At 39.7% G+C, this 19,892-nt stretch overlaps 1 protein-coding gene across 1 annotated transcript in view; it reads left to right on the top strand.

Annotated features, from left to right (window-relative positions):
* The first annotated feature begins 5,378 nt into the window (after window positions 1-5,378).
* taok1b (TAO kinase 1b) overlaps window positions 5,379-19,892 on the top strand; it is a 27,653-nt gene continuing 13,139 nt past the window's right edge. Inside the window, exons 1-8 of the mRNA XM_047378582.1 lie at window positions 5,379-5,835; window positions 14,812-15,071; window positions 15,468-15,539; window positions 15,888-15,989; window positions 16,104-16,149; window positions 16,229-16,325; window positions 16,422-16,535; window positions 17,809-17,900. Of these exons, the coding sequence (XP_047234538.1) occupies window positions 14,940-15,071; window positions 15,468-15,539; window positions 15,888-15,989; window positions 16,104-16,149; window positions 16,229-16,325; window positions 16,422-16,535; window positions 17,809-17,900 (655 nt within the window). The 5' untranslated portion in view covers window positions 5,379-5,835; window positions 14,812-14,939. The remainder of the gene's footprint in view (window positions 5,836-14,811; window positions 15,072-15,467; window positions 15,540-15,887; window positions 15,990-16,103; window positions 16,150-16,228; window positions 16,326-16,421; window positions 16,536-17,808; window positions 17,901-19,892) is intronic.

The raw sequence follows: 19,892 nt of genomic DNA, 5'->3' as shown, positions 1-19,892 counted from the left end.
AGACAGAGATCCGGTTTGTGTTTATTTGTTTGAATTTAGTAGTTTTTGGTTTACAACCAATGTAAAATCATCTAATGAAAAGTATGTCCATGCATTGGTATTGGTCTGGGCTCATTTTGAATGAGTTATTGTATCAATGGAACGTGGCATGGAAACAACCCACTTCTAATGTATGCAGCCCATTTCCGGATACACCGTTGTGTGGTGTCTCTTGAAGCACTGACTCCTGTCACAGTCCATGACTGGTGTATCCCCTCCCTCTCTCTTAAATAAGCTTTGCTTCACAATCCTGTCATGGTTGTGGTTATCCCTGTTGCTAGTGCACCATTTTCTATTACACTTTTGCTTTCCATACAACTTTCCACTTGGAAACAACACTCTTATCATAGCCAGGCTTCTTGAGCAACAATTGTTTTTAATCAATTTAAAGTTTCTTCCTCATATTACAGGGGTTGGACAATGAAACTGAAACACCTGGTTTTAGACCACAATAATTTATTAGTATGGTGTAGGGCCTCCTTTTGCGGCCAATACAGCGTCAATTCGTCTTGGGAATGACATATACAAGTCCTGCACAGTGGTCAGAGGGATTTTAAGCCATTCTTCTTGCAGGATAGTGGCCAGGTCACTACGTGATACTGGTGGAGGAAAACGTTTCCTGATTCGCTCCTCCAAAACACCCCAAAGTGGCTCAATAATATTTAGATCTGGTGACTATGCAGGCCATGGGAGATGTTCAACTTCACTTTCATGTTCATCAAACCAATCTTTCACCAGTCTTGCTGTGTGTATTGGTGCATTGTCATCCTGATACACGGCACCGCCTTCAGGATACAATGAACCATTGGATGCACATGGTCCTCAAGAATGGTTCGGTAGTCCTTGGCAGTGACGCGCCCATCTAGCACAAGTATTGGGCCAAGAGAATGCCATGATATGGCAGCCCAAACCATCACTGATCCACCCCCATGCTTCACTCTGGGCATGCAACAGTCTGGGTGGTACGCTTCTTTGGGGCTTCTTCACACCGTAACTCTCCCAGATGTGGAGAAAACAGTAAAGGTGGACTCATCAGAGAACAATACATGTTTCACAGTGTCCACAGCCCAAGATTTGCGCTCCTTGCACCATTGAAACTGACGTTTGGCATTGGCATGAGTGACCAAAGGTTTGGCTATAGCAGCCCGGCCGTGTATATTGACCCTGTGGAGCTCCCGACGGACAGTTCTGGTGGAAACAGGAGAGTTGAGGTGCACATTTAATTCTGCCGTGATTTGGGCAGCCGTGGTTTTACGTTTTTTGGATACAATCCGGGTTAGCACCCGAACATCCCTTTCAGACAGCTTCCTCTTGCGTCCACAGTTAATCCTGTTGGATGTGGTTCGTCCTTCTTGGTGGTATGCTGACATTACCCTGGATACCGTGGCTCTTGATACATCACAAAGACTTGCTGTCTTGGTCACAGATGCGCCAGCAAGACTCGCACCAACAATTTGTCCTCTTTTGAACTCTGGTATGTCACCCATAATGTTGTGTGCATTTCAATATTTTGAGCAAAACTGTGCTCTTACCCTGCTAATTGAACCTTCACACTCTGCTCTTACTGGTGCAATGTGCAATCAATGAAGACTGGCTACCAGGCTGGTCCAGTTTAGCCATGAAACCTCCCACACTAAAATCACAGGTGTTTCAGTTTCATTGTCCAACCCCTGTAGATGGTTACCAGTGTAGACAGAAAGAATCTCCTGCAGTGGTCTGCTTTTGGGACTTACCCTGGTTGTATCAATAACTATACGCTGGACATCTGTGATATCAACAGTCTTCCCCCATATTCTGTAGGCTATAACATACCATTTATGTTTCAAAAGGTATTGCTATTATGTGTAAATTTACCAAGAAACAGAATTTGGGGGTTTTCTTTAGCTGTAAACCAAAAGCTTTAAAATAAAAAGAAATGCATTCAGATGAGGCTCATTTGTCAGATCAAAAGTAGCTTTTGTAAATAACCTTTAGACAAGCATCTAACATACTTTTCATTAGGCCAACATTGCTCTATTAAAAATGTTTTTATTGGTCTGATGTAATATTCTAAGAAACTCAATGTGTTTTTATTAGCTGTAAGCAAAACATCATCATAAATAACAGGAATGAAGGCTGGTGTAGTAAATCTATAATGTGTTTCACTTAGTGAGTTGAGTTAATGAAATAAATGAATTTTTCAAAATTTTCACTTATTAAATATCACTATGAGTTTCACTTTTTAAAAATAAACTATAAACTGAATTAGAAAGTTTTTTTTATTCACAAGCATGCTTGGGCATGATAGACATTTTTCTTTTCCTCATATTGTACACTGATCAAAAAAATAAAGGGAACATTTAACAACACAATATAACTCCAAGTAAATCAAACTTCTGTGAAATTAAACTGTCCACTTAGGAAGCAACACTGATTGACAATCAGTTTCCCATGTTGTTCAAATGGAATAGACAACAGGGGGAAATCTTTGGTGATTAGCAAGACGCTCTCAATAAAGGAGTGGTTCTGCAGGTGGGGACCACAGACCACTTCTCAGTACCTATGCTTTCTGGCTGATGTTTTGGTCACTTTTGAATGTTGGTGGTGCTTCCACACTCGTGGTAGCATGAGACGGACTCTACAACCTACATAAGTGGCTCAGGTAGTGCAGCTCATCCAGAATGGCACATCAATGTGAGCTGTGGCAAGAAGGTTTGCTATGTCTGTCAGCGTAGTGTCCAGAACCTGGAGGCGCTACCAGGAGACAGGCCAGTACACCAGGAGACGTGGAGGAGGCCGTAGGAGGGCAACAACCCAGCAGCAGGACCGCTACCTCCACCTTTGTGCAAGGAGGAACAGGAGGAGCACTGCCAGAGCCCTGCAAAATGACCTCCAGCAGGCCACAAATGTGCATGTGTCTGCACAAACGGTCAGAAACCAACTCCATGAGGATGGTATGAGGGTCCGACATCCACAAATGGAGGTTGTGCTCACAGCCCAACACCGTGCAGGACGCTTGGCATTTGCCAGAGAAAACCAGGATTGGCAAATTCGCCACTGGTGCCCTGAGCTCTTCACAGATGAAAGCAGGTTCACACTGAACACGTGACAGACATGACAGAGTCTGGAGACACCGTGGAGAGCGATCTGCTGCCTGCAACATCCTTCAGGATGACCGGTTTGGCAGTGGGTCAGTAATGGTGTGGGGTGGCATTTCTTTGGAGGACTGCAAGGTAGAGGTAGCCTGACTGCCATTAGGTACCGAGATGAGATCCTCAGACCCGTTGTGAGACCATATGCTGGTGCGGTGGGCCTGGGTTCCTCCTAATGCAGGACAATGTTAGACCTCATGTGGCCGGAGTGTGTCAGCAGTTCCTGCAAAATGAAGACACTGAAGCTATGGACTGGCCCGCCCGTTCCCCAGACCCGAATCCGATTGAGCACATCTGGGACATCATGTCTCGCTCCATCCACCAACGTCACGTTGCACCACAGACTGTCCAGGAGTTGGCAGATGTTTTAGTCCAGGTCTGGGAGGAGATCCCTCAGGAGACCATCCACCATCTCATCAGGATCATGCCCAGGCGTTGCAGGGAGGTCATACAGGCACGTGGAGGTCACACACAATACTGAGCCTCATCTTGACTTGTTTTAAGGACATTACATCAAAGTTGGATCAGCCTGTAGTGTTTTTTTCCACTTTAATTTTGTGTGTGACTCCAAATCCAGGCCTCCATTGGTTAATAAATTTGATTTCCATTGATGATTTTTGTGTGATTTTGTTGTCAGCACATTCAACTTTGTACAGAACAAAGTATTCAATGAGAATATTTCATTCATTCAGATCTAGGATGTGTTATTTGAGTGTTCACTTTATTTTTTGAGCATTGTATATAAATTATCTACTTGCTTTTTGCATTCATTAAAAAAAAGGTTTGCTGGGAATACCATGTTTTTCTGTTTGCTTGCTCTATATTGATAATCATTACAAACCTGGTTTTTCCATCACTTTTTCTAAATCCAAGGCTTTCTGGTCTAGTATTATGCAGAGATGTCATCATAAATGTAAAATCTTACAAATATTAGGGTTTCACACACTATAAAAAGACCACGGATTGTTTCAGTTTTAACATAAAGAACACCAGTGAATTAAGTGATTTATTTACTTTATTTTTACACATAATGATGACTAACTATGAATCCACTTATACAGGTATGACAGAATTAGTGTTGGTGTTTTAATATCAGTACGGTTTTGCACATCAAGGCATAATAAATTGATTTATTCCTCCTAACAGATGTTAAATCTATACAAACGTTACGTCCGCAGGGGTGTCAGAGAAGGGTACCTCTGCAGCCGAAGCATCAGCATCCTATTGCATCAGGAGACTTCCTCGCCTGGATACAGACCACACAGGCAGGCCCTGATTCCCATCATCATGACAACAGGGATGCCAGACAACCAATCAAAGCCCCAGCTAACCTCATCTGGAAGCTGATTGGTCTCCAAGCCTCCTGCCTGTTGTGGAATGTCCATCTTTAACCTCTCTGCTGCCATGCACGTTGCCTTCTCCCCTATCTTCTCTTATTGTAGATTACTGCAACATATATATAGATCCTGCTGTATGCTGTAGCTTCACAAACATACTGATGTCATTGATTTACGTTTTTATGAGTCAGCGTTTGAAAAATATTTAATGATGCCATTCCCAAAAGATGGAGAGCAAAATCCAAGATATTTGTGCGGATGCTGAGCTTATAAGGGTTAAACCGATACACATGTTGTTTACATTACGTATGATCACACCAGCTATTTCACCTCACTTCATCATAATAAGGATATTATTATTGTCAGCTCATGAAAAGTCCTTCAAAGTAATTATATTTGAGACTAAGGTTTATATAGTGTTATTGTTGATCTTTTACATTCTGATGCCTGGATACAGACATATTATCTTGGTCTATGATATAAAGAACATAACATATAATTTTCTAGTTGACTGGCTATTTATAGAAGCCAAATTAAGACTGAAACGGTTAATCAGGTTGGGGGCTCAGAGAGGGGCTGGAAGTGCGTAAAGCCAAACACACCAAAAAAGGTCCAGCACCCATCTGTCCTCTGCAATTATAAGTGGATCTGGACCCAGTCGTATGTCTCTCCCTACCACGCAGCTCAGCTTGCCTCTGCTGGATGTCACAGCATCGCCTTAACTGGGAGATCAGGGAGAGCGCTGCATTCAGTCACCGCATACGAGACATTTACAGTGCTGCTAACGACCAGGTTAAATGCTTTGCTTCCACATGTTTTTTTTTGTTTTTTTTAAAGAATCATTTGCCTTGCTTTCCAGTACAAGGGAGGAGATTCTGTCTTCGCCGCCATTTTTAGAGAAACTTTGCTGGCTGCTTGCTGTCTGACGTTGGAAGCTAGCGGGTTTGGCCAGCCAGCTTCCAATGACAGTTAACGCTTGGCTGTCGTTAGCCAGCTCACAGCTTAGCTAGCCTTGCGTTGCTTTAATTTGTTGTTATTCCTGCGGCCAGTGCCAGTCAGCAAAGGCGACAAGACACGAATACCGTTAATATGGAGAATTAGAAAAGACTTGAAGCCACTTTAGACTGTTCTGTGCTTGGGTTAGGGCAGTTATGCGGTTTAGTTAGCGAATTAGCATTGCTATATTTGCATCTAGCGAAAATCCCACTTTGATTTCTCTGAACTGCATTGGCTGGCTGTGATTTTTAGCCACCCCGGGTTGCGGACATTGTGACTGGATTATTCAGCCTCATTAATACCTCGACCCATGTGGTTTTCCCCTTTTCTTGGTGAGTTTAACCTTTTTTACTAACGGTTTGGTGACTTGGCTCTTACAACAGTATTTTTCGGAGACTTGTTTTCAGTGCCTCTTAGCATCCGAGCTAGCCAGCCAGATTTACTGCTATTCGCCTGCTAACAGAAAGTTATTGTCACAACTTGGATGTTCTGTCGCTTCGACAGATTTCAAATTTACCCATCAAGTCCTGTGCAGTGATCAGTTGATGGTATAACAAATGTTTTCAATGCCAACGTAATTATTCATAGTTAATATAAACACGCAGGGAGAAGGGCTAAGGAGCCAATTGGACATGTAAATAATGGACACAGATCGCTTTTATCAAATACGCGTTAGCTGGATGCGGTTAGCTTGCTAATCCGCTTTATGCAGCTATCGTTGCAAGCCGTGCCACTCCCTCGGTTTTGTTTTTGTCCAGTGTAGCCTTACGCTAACGTCAAGTCCTTCTCGGCTTTGATCGGATGTGTTTTGTTTGGGAAGTTTTCTTATCCGCAAGGGATATCATGAGTCATAGATTGCTGTGTGTCATTAGTTGGTGACATCGGTGCTGCCTCTCAGGTATAGGCTGCGTGTTATGGCGGTGTGTACCCCGATATCGCGTTTAGAGCGACAATTCAGCGGATCCATCGGCTGCTGATCGTTGTTTTTATGCGCTGACGTGAGTCGCATTCCTCAGCGTTGTGTGTTGTTATTGCGTAACGCAGGCCAGCACTCAGCAAACTACCCTTCTGCTTGGTGTATCTGTGACTCCTGTCGCCCAAGTTATGCATGACACACTGGATCAACTACATGAGGAGCATTGTGAATACAGTCAGTGTATGGCAATACGTTAGGATTTGTATACAGAGGACGGAGGCAGCTTAAATGTTAACTTCATGTACCTGAACACCCACACTTTGTGTGTTCTGTGCGCAGGATGAGTGTAAAAACTCAGTGAAGCAAACACTGCAGTATGAGCAGCTCACATGTAAAAGGGTCTAATCCAGTCTTAATGCTAAACTTGAAAGGTTTTTTTTTTATGATTTGTGCTCCTGCTATTTATTTCATTCTGTCACTGCGCGATTGCAGCAAGGACAATGCGTTCGCAAGCTCGACATGAAGCCCCTTTTTAAAGTTTTGATGTTTTACTCGCCAGCTTTGTACCAGAGGGTGCTGAATATGGACAAACAGCATGATGGATTTAAGTGTCTCCCAGGAAAAATGGATTAGACTCTGGAACAAAGCCTACCCTGGTTTATTTAGTCTAGATGCAAGGGAGAGGCATTGATAGTCTGCCTCTGCAAAGCAAATAGTTCCACAGGATGAGCCACCTTGTTTTCATAAATACAATGGAGACGTGATTTTTGCATAACATTTATAAGGCACATGAAACGTAAACCCTACTGTGTTTTTCATGTTTTTTTTTTTTTTTGTGTTGTTACAGTTGTTGCGCCGGATGACTACTTCTTATCTTCTGGCTTTAAAGTGTTGTTCAGTCTGGCACACAGTGCTGTTTACAGTGTAATAACAATGTTTTTTGTTTTTAATTCAGTTGCTGTGTTCAAGTAAACATTAGGAACCATTTTTTTTTTCCAATTACATTTCAGTGTACTTAGGCATGGAAAAATTTGTTCCAACTTTTTAGTTTTTTTTTTTTTTTTGGTTGAAGTTTTAATTTTAAAGTTAAGTTTTAATAGAATGCCACAGAAGGTATTGGAGGGACTAGTTTTCTCTGGCTCTTTGGAGCATAGTTGTATGGATATAATGTGACAAAAGGTGCAAAGGCAAGTGTCCATTAGATCCCTTTTATTCTTTTTAGGCAGTTAAACAGATATTCAATGTAGAAGATAAAAATCATTTTATATGTAATTCCTTATTTAATTAAATGATTGCGTTCTTACGTTACTTTATGGTAGGTATGGGATGTTATGAGATTAAGATAGGAAAACAACACGGTTTCCTGATATTTGCACAAACACTTAAAAATCAATATTTTGATCAAACACCATTTAAAACTAAAAAGCAACAATTACTCCTACTGCTTCATGATGATTATTACATTTACAAAGCAATTAGCTGTTACATTTATTTATTTTTACTTTAATTTTTCTTTTCTTTTATTCACAGACTTGAGTAAAAACATCGACTAAGGATCTGTTAAATTTAGCAGTAGTTTTCAAAGTGTTTAAAATTGTACAGCTGTGGGGTGTTCTGCTCTTAATAGAGCAACACTGTGAGTCTAGGAACCTGATGTTAGTTTGTTAAAAGTTGGCGTTTCTGCTTGGAAGAGCCCACGGTCAGGTGTTTTAACAGGTGTGCCGCTCATAACTTAGCAGCTGTTTTCCAAATACCCTAGTTAGTCTCGCTTGTAAGCAAGAACAAGTGCATTAGAGTTTCTGCTTGCTTACCAAAAGACTGCAGCAACAGGTAGTGGAGGGGCAGCACTGCATGAGTGTATGCTCATTACAGCCTCTGAAAACTCCAGTAATCCTGGCACTTTTTCATTTAAAGAACTGCAAATTGTAGGAAATGTATGACATGACAAATTTTTGGTTTTTGTAAAACAAAATTATGAACTTCGTATACTTATGTAACGGTAAGTGGCCCATACTTTTACACAGTCGTCTGCAGACCAGACACAGTTTAGTACTTAGCCATTTATTTTAGGAGGAAGGTTAATGGAGCCCCGTGGTTGAGATGTGGTAGCCCAAATGCTCTTAGCGTTTGGCCCTCTCATTCCTCTCTTTAGTCACCATCGTGGCTGTAGCAGCAGAAAATGGGATGTGTCGTTGTTGAAATTGTGGGTGGGGGGTGCTGTAGAGTTTTGACTTCCTCCCCTCAGTCAAGTCAACAATCTGTAATCAGTCTGGGAAGCAAGAGCGTGAATGCCCCACCCTCCATCTTGGGATAGAGATGTAGTCTGTGTGTAAGCCATTTGGGTAACAGCTCTCACATAGGTCCTGAAATTATGAAAAATGCCCTCTGAACAAACAGCTGTAATGTGGCTGTGTTGCTTTTATTGAGTGCTTGACTGATGATCAGTGAGTAATCCTACACCAACACTCGGTTTACTGGCTGATTCCAGTACCGCCGGCGACTGGTGTTTCTATATTTTACATTAACACAATTAAACATCTAATTTATGAATTTTACTGGACTCTTAAGTGGGTTGGAAACACTTTAATCATGTAGCTGCGGTTAAAATAAAAGGGGAATTCATGTATTTCGCGATGAGAAGCTAAGAAATATTTTATGCGGTTTGAGATCAGTTTAGAAGATGTACAAACTAAGTGCATTTTGGTTTTTGAATTATTTAGTATTCCAGCATTAAGCATTATGTTGAGACGTTCAGTGAGCATCTATGTGAATGGGTGTATAGATATAGTTTATATGCATGAATCAAAAAAGATCTGTTATCCTTGAAAAACATTGCAATTAGGGCTTCAACCAATGATTTTTATGGTAATCGATTAATCTGTTAAACAAAAACTTAAACAAAACTACGGATTTCTTTTTTTTGCTTCACCCCTTCAGCCTCTACATTACAGTTGTGCCATACTAACTGCTACCATATATAACAGCGTGCACCTCCACCTGGAGGTGTTGATTGCCGAAAATCTCAGTTTTGGTCTCATTTGACCAAAACACACGGTTCCTGTTAAAGTCCCAGCAGAGCTGAGCAAAGTTGTCAACACTTGTGATGGTAGGACAGAAAAGGCCTTTACCCAGCATCCCTTCCAAACCAAAATGCTTGTTATAGAGACTTGGTGACCCTGGTTTGCCACTTTTAGGTGCAGTTGTCTAACAATGAGCTCTGAAGATTTTTTTTTTACATCAAGATAAATATGGCTTCTGGTCCAGCCTAGTGTAGCTAAGAGAAAATGGCCCTCTGTGTCACATCAAATTTATATACTTAGGAAACAAGAAGTAACGGATTTCTAATTATAAGTTCGGAAAAGCTCTGATCAGGTTAAGAAAAAGTCAATAAAAATGCTTGTTTTATTTATTTTAAATAGGCTATCAAGGGTACTGCCAATTGTGTCACGAGATTTATTTCGTAACCTGGATTTTCTTTCCAATTTGAGAAAGGTACTCAAATTCAAAGCTGGATCTTTCTAAAATTGCAAGTGTGAGATTATGCCACAGCTGTAAACCTTTACAATGGGTGCCATTAAAAGTGCCTGCATCTGTAGGAGTAAAACTTTTATAATACATTGTTTTGTTTAGAATTACACTCATATTTGAAATCATTATCAGTGTAATTGTGTTCAATGACTTGGATACAATTAGAGATTAAGGACAAGGTTTTATTAGTGGTTGAATAATGGTGCTGATTAGGTAGCTGAAATGATTATTGGATTCTGAATTTTTGTCAGCTTTTCCAAAATCTTTTAGAATAATACTTTTTTCATCTTCTGATGTTTCAGCAGATTTCAGGGTTGTTTATCCTCTGCTGATAACATGAAGCTCTTAATGAAATTCACTGCAGAAATCAATAAAAGTATTTGATCATTCATAATCCACCTCTCCGTGTTATTTTGACTCTTGCTCCTCACCTTTTGCTCTTCATTAGAGCCTCTTCTTGGTTATTTAACAGCACATAGGAAAGCAATTCACACAACTCGTCCAGAAAATCATTTTCCCGGAGCTGTAAAGGGAAAAAAAAAAAAGTGTTCAGGGATTTTTATTTGAACACACTGTTCCTCTGAGTAATTACACATGCGTACACACACGCATCCTGCATCCAGGCACATCTATTCCATATTTATTCTTGTGACTTTGTGCTCAATGTTCTGTTTTATTGAGTGTGTGACAAAGAGAGAGAGAGAGAAAATCAGATTTTTGCTTTAGCTTTTCTTTTTACTCTATATGAGTATAATCTTAAAGTACCCTGCTGTTTTTGCTTCATGCTGGATCATAAACTAAAATCCAGTGGCATTGGGAAATAACAGTAATTTTTGGTTTTCTTTGAGACATGTCTGGTAGCTTCAGATTTTAACGCCAATTCAGATTTTATTTTTCTCCCAAAAAATTGTACCACATGAAACAAAATGTGTTTTTTTTTTTTTTTTAGCAGTTGTAGTTTTGAATCAAACAGAAAATAAAAGAATTGCAACATTTTCCTCGTTAATGAATTGAAGCATGTCCCAAATGTTTGTCAAATTTTGATCAAACTAAGAAAAAAACAAGCAAGAAGTCCATGCTGTCAGTTGACTGAAAAATATGAGGAGAGCTCTGTCTTTAGATTGATTTAATGGATAGGGAAACGACTCAGAGTTTTCAGTATGAGATCCGCCAGTCAATAAAAAAAATGATCCAATTCCCATCTCTTGCTGATTGAGCGGTATGTCTTTAGTAAAAACAAGATAAATGTTCGGAAAATACCCCTTAATGCATAATTGTGGACAGTTTCTTCATTTCTTGTTATATTACAAACCAGTACCTCTTTCGGGTAATCTGCAGCACATTTTCTTTTCTGGTCAATGTTTAGTTTTTTTAATTTAACAAAACTTCCTTAAATTTGTATGTTACAGCACATATATATACACTGCCTGGCCAAAAAAAGTCGCCACCAAAAAGCAAAGGTCACACACTCTAATATTTTGTTGGACCACCTTTAGCTTCTATTCTAAGCATCGCTTCACCTGCCTCTCTTCTTACCCTGATGCCTCCATCACTCTAGAACAGGTTAAATCTGGACTCATCAGACCATATGACCTTCTTCCATTGCTCCAGAGTCCAATCTTTATGCTGAATAGCAAATTGAAGCCTTTTTTCTGGTTAGCCTCACTGATTAGTAGTTTTCTTAAGGTTACACAGCTGTTCGTCCCAATCCCTTGAGTTCCCTTCACATTGTGCATATGAAAATGTTCTTACTTTCACTATTAAACATAGCCCAGAGCTCTACTGTTGTTTTCCTTCGATTTGATTTCACCAAACGTTTAAGCGATCGCTGATCACGATCATTCAGGATTTTTTTCCGGCCACATTTCTTCTTTGAAGATGATGGGTCCCCACTATCCTTCCAGTTTTTAATAATGTGTTGGACAATTCTTAACCCAATTTTGGTAGTTTCTGCAATTTCCTTAGAGGTTTTCTCTGCTTGATGCATGCCAATGATTTGACCCTTCTGAAACAGACTGACATGTTTTCCACAATCACGGGATGTGTCTTTCAACATGGTTGTAAATAAGAAGCAACTCATTGCACCAGTTGGGGTTAAATAACTTGTTGCCAGCTGAAACATAATCGCCCATGCAGTAATTATCCAATGGGAGGCTCGTACCTATTTGCTTAGTTAAATCCAGGTGGCAACTTTTATTTTTGGCCAGGCAGTGTATAAAAATATACTGAATCAGCAGGTCAGGGTTTAAAGAAAAGCATAAATTAGTATCGGCCAAGTAAATCCTGATCAGTACATCATATAATTTTAAATACTTTTGTGGTCTTGCATATTTAAATAACTAATACATGTGTCACAATTATGCTTGAATAAAATGTCTGACCAAATGATAAGTAATAACCCTCCCTTTCGTTTTGAAGCAGAGTGCAGACAGGTCCTGAAGGGTGACAGAAACATGCACCGACTAGACACAGGTCTATTACCAACATCACTAATTTAGCCAAATATCCTTCTGCGCTTCTTCTTTGGTGCGTCTTGTTAGTTTTGATTTTGTGGCAACAGTGTGAATGTGTCCTATTAATTAATACCAGAACTGGCATGCTTTTTGGGACTTTTTGTCTCCTGCTTGTAGGCATGAGTGAAAGTCTGAATAGAGCAAAACGGCTTCAGTGTGAGGAAGTACCGTCAGGTTTTATCTGGAAAAACGTGGTGTTTCAAGAACATTACAGGAGGTCTGACCATATCTTACATTGCTGCCCAACTGGGCCGGTCGATGGTTATTATTGGAGGGTAGTATGAGCATTGGGCCAAACAATATTTTCTGGGTTTTAGCTTTTTTTTTTTGGACTGCACTTTGAATAAATTAGCGAGGTTTCGTTTAATGGTTTCGAAAGCCAGTTCAACCTGTTGTGTTTTTATATAGATCATATTGCTCCTAAAAAATGTTGATCAGCTGGTTCAGCAGCACGAGCTCCGATATCATCAAACGATGCTGTGGAGCACACGTTGACCGTAAAACTTGTTTTAAGGGCTTTATTTGGCCTTAACAAAAGTACACACTTTTTCTGTAAAGCAAGGCTTGTGACGATAAATGGCAACGTGGATTTGGTACAACAGGAAGGCTAGCTTGTGCTAATATGTGTATCTGGTGACTTTAACGGTGCTACAGCGTCAAAAATAAACCTACTCAACATTTATTTTATTTTATTTGGTAATGTATTTCATGAAATGGAAAGGATGTTTATTTAGTGCTATGTAAAATGCTTTCTCACTGATGGACTGTGATGTCAGAATAGCTCAAAGGGTTTAAAGAGTCCTTGTATTTCCTGGTATTAAAATGTGCAAAATGTCATGTATTTGCTTGAAAAGGAACATTCAGTTGTTCTAAAGACGTTATTGTAGTTGTCTGCCATGTACCTCACTTAAAAGTGACATTCAGAAGGTTGTAGCATATGCTTTTGCTGATGGTGACATCCAAAGTAGTTTTCTAAAATGCTAGGCTAACACTAGCATGCTTAAACTTGGTGCTAAACAGGCTAAAATGTCGGTCTGAAGGTACCTGTGGTCGAAAAAGTATTTTCTTTTTTATTGAAAGCACAAGAATAATTTTATTATGAGTGTTTTTTTTGTTTTGTTTTTTACCTGGTCAACAATGAACTAAACACACAATATTTCAATAAAAAGGACAAAGTTTTTTGTGTTTTTGTTTTTCTTGGTGTGTAAAACTTTTTCTAGTCTGTTAGCATTAACTGGAATTCAATTCAAAAATACTTTATACCTTTATTTACCTGAAGGGAAATTAAATAGGAATGAGATGTGGGTCCACTTTCTCAATGCTGGTTTTAGCCAGGTTTTTAGCTGAGTTAAAGGTATCGTTGTGCCAAAGTCTGCTTTGAGTAAAAGGTGCCTCATATTTGTGTTTCTTATTGCTGTGAAATTGAAATGAAAACAAACAAAAAAAAAACAAACATGGTTGTTAATAGGACAAATTCTTTTTGGTGTACCTAACATTTTCTATGTTATAGGTTTTATATAAGTATACAGTCATAAGTCATCATAGAGAGTGCAACTAAGTTTTCCGAGAATATGAATAACATCCTACTGAGTTCAAGTTAATTGGAGAAAATTTGATGAATTGAGTTTAGAGAATAATCCACATCCCTATTCATCATCGTGTGCAGCTCGCTTCTCATTACTGAGGGCCACCTCTTTGTTGCGGACACGAAATCAATCCTTGAACTGGGATATTTGCATTGCCTCAGTCGTGCCAGTAGCTTACAGATCTGCAGTAATTGCTGAAGCAGTCTAAACAGCTGGACTAGTGATGACTCTGTTGTTGGCTCACCGTGTTATTGTCAGCAGCTGAAGGTATAACCAGAGGTAAAAAGAAAATCCAGCATTTGTTTATATTCAAAGAGCTTCTGACATTTCTGAAGAAACTTTGTGTTGTCTGTTGTTTTTGGTGTTTACCTTAGATGTCTGAAAAGCTGCTGTTGAATATATGAGGACTGCCTTCAGCCATGATGTCTTACGACTTTTAAAACATCGAATTGGGAACATTCATGTGAAGGTGATTGGGGCAAACGGCATCATAGAGTAATAAAAGTCAAACTGAGGCATCAATTCATTGTCTTTGCGTAAAAAAGTCTGCTAAAGACTATCACTCTGAATCAAACAGGCTTCAGCAGTTTAACAGTTGGACTATTCTCAGTGTGGATCACACCTTCTAATTTTTTAAATCTCCTTTGAAATGCTCCCTTACTGACTCATCTCGCACATCTTCATCCTTCTGTGCAAAATGAATGTTTTGCACTTTGCTTTTGCTCACACCTCATTTCTTCTCTTTGTCTTCTCTCTCTGCTGTAGGTGCCCATGTGCTGACTTCCTCAGGCTCACACTTAGGTGCAGATGAATCTTCAGCTGCTTTGGTGTAGCTCTGCGCCCAGATAGTCCCATCCCCTCTGTGCGGGCGATACGGGACTACGTAAACCAGAATGCCATCCTCTGGGAGGGCAGGGAGCCTTAAGGATCCGGATGTGGCCGAGCTGTTCTTCAAGGAAGATCCAGAGAAGCTTTTCTCTGACCTCCGAGAGATTGGCCATGGCAGCTTTGGGGCTGTCTACTTTGTACGGCAACAGTTCTTTACACTGCCATAAAATGTACTTTAGCTTATCTGTTTTAGCAGTAGAAGGATCTATTGAGAAGTGCTAGTTAATGGTATGTTGCCTGCCAAATTAAGCCAACAGGGGATTCAAACACAACCTATAGTGTGTTTCCATACATTACTATTTCAGATTTTAGCAGATAAGCTATGTCCTGTTCAGTCCATGATGGAGTTTAATCGCACCAGGTTACTGTGGCTTTCCTGATATAAAACATCTGACTGCAGTTTTTCCTAAATGGTCCATATGCTGTGGTTGTAAACAAAAACCTTCTTGTTGAGATTAATGTACAGAACGTTGAAGGTTAAATGCATGTTCTGTTTGAAATTTGAACCAACAGCTGTGCCTTGTGTTTCCCAGGCGCGGGATGTGCGAACGAATGAGGTTGTGGCAATTAAAAAGATGTCCTACAGTGGCAAACAGTCTAATGAGGTAAGACACGTTCGATTACTTTGGTCACATATTCTGAACGCTGTTAAACAATCTGGAAAAGTATGACATTTTAATATATTTTAAGGTTTTCCAGCTCTGAATAAATGTACAAAGAGGATAAAAGAGTGCAGGAAAGTATTTAGATTTCCAAACACTACATGTAACTGCTGTAAACAAAACGTTGCAAACCAATAATACTTTATGAATTAGCTGTAATCAGATTATGTAATCTGCGAACAGAACCGTCTTATATCTGTATGTGTAATGTTGCGCTTGCTCCTACTATCCTCTCTAGACAGACAGCCAAGAAACATGTCGCTCGACTTGACCCTCTTTTGTCTTCTGCAGAAATGGCAGGACATCATAAAGGAGGTCAAGTTTCTGCAGAGGATCCGACACCCTAACAGTATAGAATACAAGGGATGTTACCTCCGTGAGCACACGGCATGGGTAAATCATTGATTTTCAATGAGCTGAATTTAATTAAAATGTCAGTTTTTAATGTAAATAATCCTTAAGTGGTCTACCTGTAGAGTAATTATTAAAGTTGGTGCTTGTTTCTAGCTGGTGATGGAGTATTGCCTTGGATCAGCCTCTGACTTGCTTGAAGGTGAGCTAAAATAACACTGATGATCTTACCATGATTAGAAAATCAGAATTACTACCTTTTATTATTTTTATTCTCCCAGTCCATAAAAAACCTTTACAAGAAGTTGAGATTGCTGCCATTACACATGGTGCTCTGCAGGGGCTGGCGTACCTTCACTCCCACAATATGATCCACAGGTGAGGGATTTCACACAACGTAGCTTTTTGTGTGTGTTTAGACACTACAGTACGTCACTGATGACTCTCCGTCACTCCTTTTTTTTTTTGTTTAAGGGATGTGAAAGCAGGTAACATCCTGCTGACTGAACCTGGCCAAGTCAAACTGGCAGACTTTGGCTCCGCCTCCATTGCCTCACCTGCCAACTCTTTTGTGGGAACGCCATATTGGTAAGTAAAAATAGTTTACATGCACCAAAAGAGCATGTTTAAAAAAAATACTCCCTGCAAAAACAACATATAAACTACCGTATTTTCCGCACTATAAGGCGCACCGGATTATAAGGCGCATAGAATAGAAGCTACTGTAGTCAAACATTTGACTGGGGTTGCGTTATGCATCCACTAGATGGAGCTGTGCTAAAGAGAATGTCAACAAAACAGTCAGATAAGTCAGTCAGTCAAACTTTATTAAAACACTACAAACCAGCGTTCTGATAACTCCATTCACTCTCATGGTAAGGTCTCCTCTACATAGAAATCTATTGAATAGAGCCAACCGCACGTTAGGAATGCATTGGAGTCTATGAAGTTGAAGTTGAAATCAAACGTTAGTTAAAACGTGAAAGGGAACTTTTCCCTGATTCAGTAAACACGTAAAAGAAACAGTTTGATGCACTAAATCAAACGTTAGTACATTCACAATATAGTAGCGTTAACTGTTGAATTCTCTCGCTGCTGCTCTATTCCCATGTTCTACTGCGTAGCTGACAGCCTTGAGTTTGAACTCAGCATTGTAAGCGTGTCTCTTGAAAGGTGCAATTTTGGGGTCGTTATACACACACAAGTGGTGTTGGACTAGGAGTAAGCACAGTACAGGTGTTTACCGCTATTACTTCGGTGACGCCCCTGACTACGGTAGCCGTAATGCTGCAAGCGGTGCGGCTTTGTAGTTTACCAGTCGTACTGAAACATTTTGACAGAGCGCCGTGTACAACCAGTATGGATCAACCGATTAACCAATTGATCCATATATAAGGCGCTCCGGATTACAAGGCGCACTGTCATTTTTTGAGAAAATTAATGGTTTTTAAGTGTGCCTTATAGTGCGGAAAATACGGTAAGTCTATTGCTGTTTGTGTTTTCCTGGAAATATTTAGATTTCTGTAGTAGATTTGACTGTAAAAAAGACTTTGCCTCTGTTTGCATATTCATGCATTGCTAATAGCTACCAGCTGACATATTCAAATGGGTCTCTCCTGTTTCTCTTTACAGCATCTTATGCTCCAAATTCAAACATTACTAGATGTACTCCTTCACGTGTTAGTGTGAAATATGGTGGAGAAAAAAATACTTTATTTATGCCTAAAATCATCATCTCCTTTTTTTTTTTTTTTTAAGAATTCTGTGACAGGAGAGTAAAACAAAGGACAAACAGCAAAATTAGTGTGATGAAGTGTCCCTTAGATTTATTTGTTGAAACCTGATTTTTACTTTTACCCAGGATGGCCCCGGAAGTGATTCTAGCTATGGATGAGGGCCAGTATGACGGGAAAGTGGATGTCTGGTCCTTAGGCATTACCTGTATAGAGTTAGGTACGTCACAGCACTTCTTTAGTGTAAACCCAGCGGTTCTCAAAGTGTGGGGTTGCACGGTCTTTCCTTTTGGTTTGTTTATTTTAGTTTTTCAGTCATGAAAACATTGCAGGTGGAAATAATGTTTAGACCGGCCATGTTTACATTTTCTTGTTGAACAATCAACATTTGTTTCTATGGAGACTGAATAAATGCAACAGTGGTACAAAATGTTGGCCCAAACTAGGGAATCACATGCCTCTTTAAAGAGATGACTGAAGCTCATCTGTTTAATAGTGGATATGAAGGTATTGGAAAGATAGAATATCATCAAAAAATGTTATTTCTGGAGCTCAAATAAAAGAAAAAATGTTTTTGGAATATTACAAAGATTCAGTACACACAGAGTGATACATTTCAACTATTTATTTCTGTAAATTTAGATAATTATATCTTACATCTAATGGAAAGCCAAAACCGTCTTTCCCTGGAAATCGGAATAGTACATTAGACCCATGAAAAATAGATTTCCTTTTGTGCAAAAATGTTTTGTTATAATGATGTTATGGCCTTCGGAATCAGGAGGAAAACTGTTGACTTGGTGCCCTCCACTAGGCACGTAAGCCACAATAGGTCATTGGTAAAGAAATTATTTTTTTAAGTATTATTGAGACTATGAAAGTTAAGTGCAAGGAAAACTTGTGGTAGAAAGAAGTTACAGGCAACAGGGATAACTGCAGCCATGAGAGGAATATGAAGCAAAGAACTTCATGCTTCCCTCTGCTGAGTAGCTTTATTAAGATGCTGGCTGCTGCCAAAAGTCAGAATACCTGTTTTAATGACCATGGTATCACTGTTCTTGTTTGGCCAACAAAGTCCCTTGACCTATAGAGAATTTGAGGTTTGTCAAGAGGAAGTTGAGGGACATTCGACGCAACAATGCAGAAGAGCTGAAGGCCGCCGTTAAAGCAACCTGGGCTTTCTTAACATCCCAGCAAGAGCCACCATGTTGACGAATCCTTACAAAAGGAGCCCCAACATAGGGTCTGATCTTGAAAAGGTTTGCGTGTACAAAACCACACGCAAACCTGTTTGCATCCGCAAGGCTGATCTACACTCCAGGTGATTATTTGATTGCGTCTGTAAAATCAGCCGAACGGTGGGCGCAAACTCTTTAGCATGTTTGCCTTCATGACTATGCAAAACATGATTATGACCCAAATGTAAAAATTTATGGGAGGGGGAGCCAATCACAAACAAAAGCCACGACGTCGCTCCTATGATAAAACTCCTTGCAACTCTTGGTTTTCTTGGTTTCTAGGTAAAAATCAGCAACTGGATCATTTATAATGAAGCAGCGCAACAACCCATGCATGTTTCCAGCAGCACAGCTTTTGTTTGCTATTCCTCTGGTTCTACTGGGGGCAGTAGCAGCCAGCCAGTAGCACACACAATTTCCTAGTGTAAATAGGGAGGTCTGGACTTCTTTTGCACCTGTTATCCATTGCACCCGCAATATTCAAAGATCGTGCTCAACACGCCCCCTTATTGTATGTGCAATTTTGTTTTTTTGTTTTTTTTGCACAAGCAATTCAGTGCCCCCTGTTTGGGATCTTTGAAGATCAGGCCCAGAATGTGCTTAACATGGACATACTTTTCAGTAGGCTGATACATCTGTTTAAAAATCATTTTTTCATTGGTTTTACTTGCTTACTTATTTACTTACTTAATGATAACATTGGAAGATCATATGATATTACATTTTTGATGCACCCATGCAGCAGCAACAAATATTTTTGTTTTTTATTCTTTGCACAAATTCAGCTTCATTGCTATGACTCTAGAGATTAGACAGGTTAGATTTTTGTTTTAAAATATGTAAAGGCTAAATGAGTAGTCACCTTTATTTGTACCAGTCTTGCAAAGTTTAGTTCCCGTTTCATGGTTCTTTGTTTTAGAGCCAGCTGAAAGACAAAATGTCCCAATCAGTTCACACTGTCTTTAATTGACACA

This window comes from Girardinichthys multiradiatus, chromosome 11 (assembly GCF_021462225.1).
Source record: "Girardinichthys multiradiatus isolate DD_20200921_A chromosome 11, DD_fGirMul_XY1, whole genome shotgun sequence".
Lineage (NCBI taxonomy): Eukaryota > Metazoa > Chordata > Actinopteri > Cyprinodontiformes > Goodeidae > Girardinichthys > Girardinichthys multiradiatus.
This window is presented reverse-complemented; position numbering and strand designations above follow the sequence as displayed.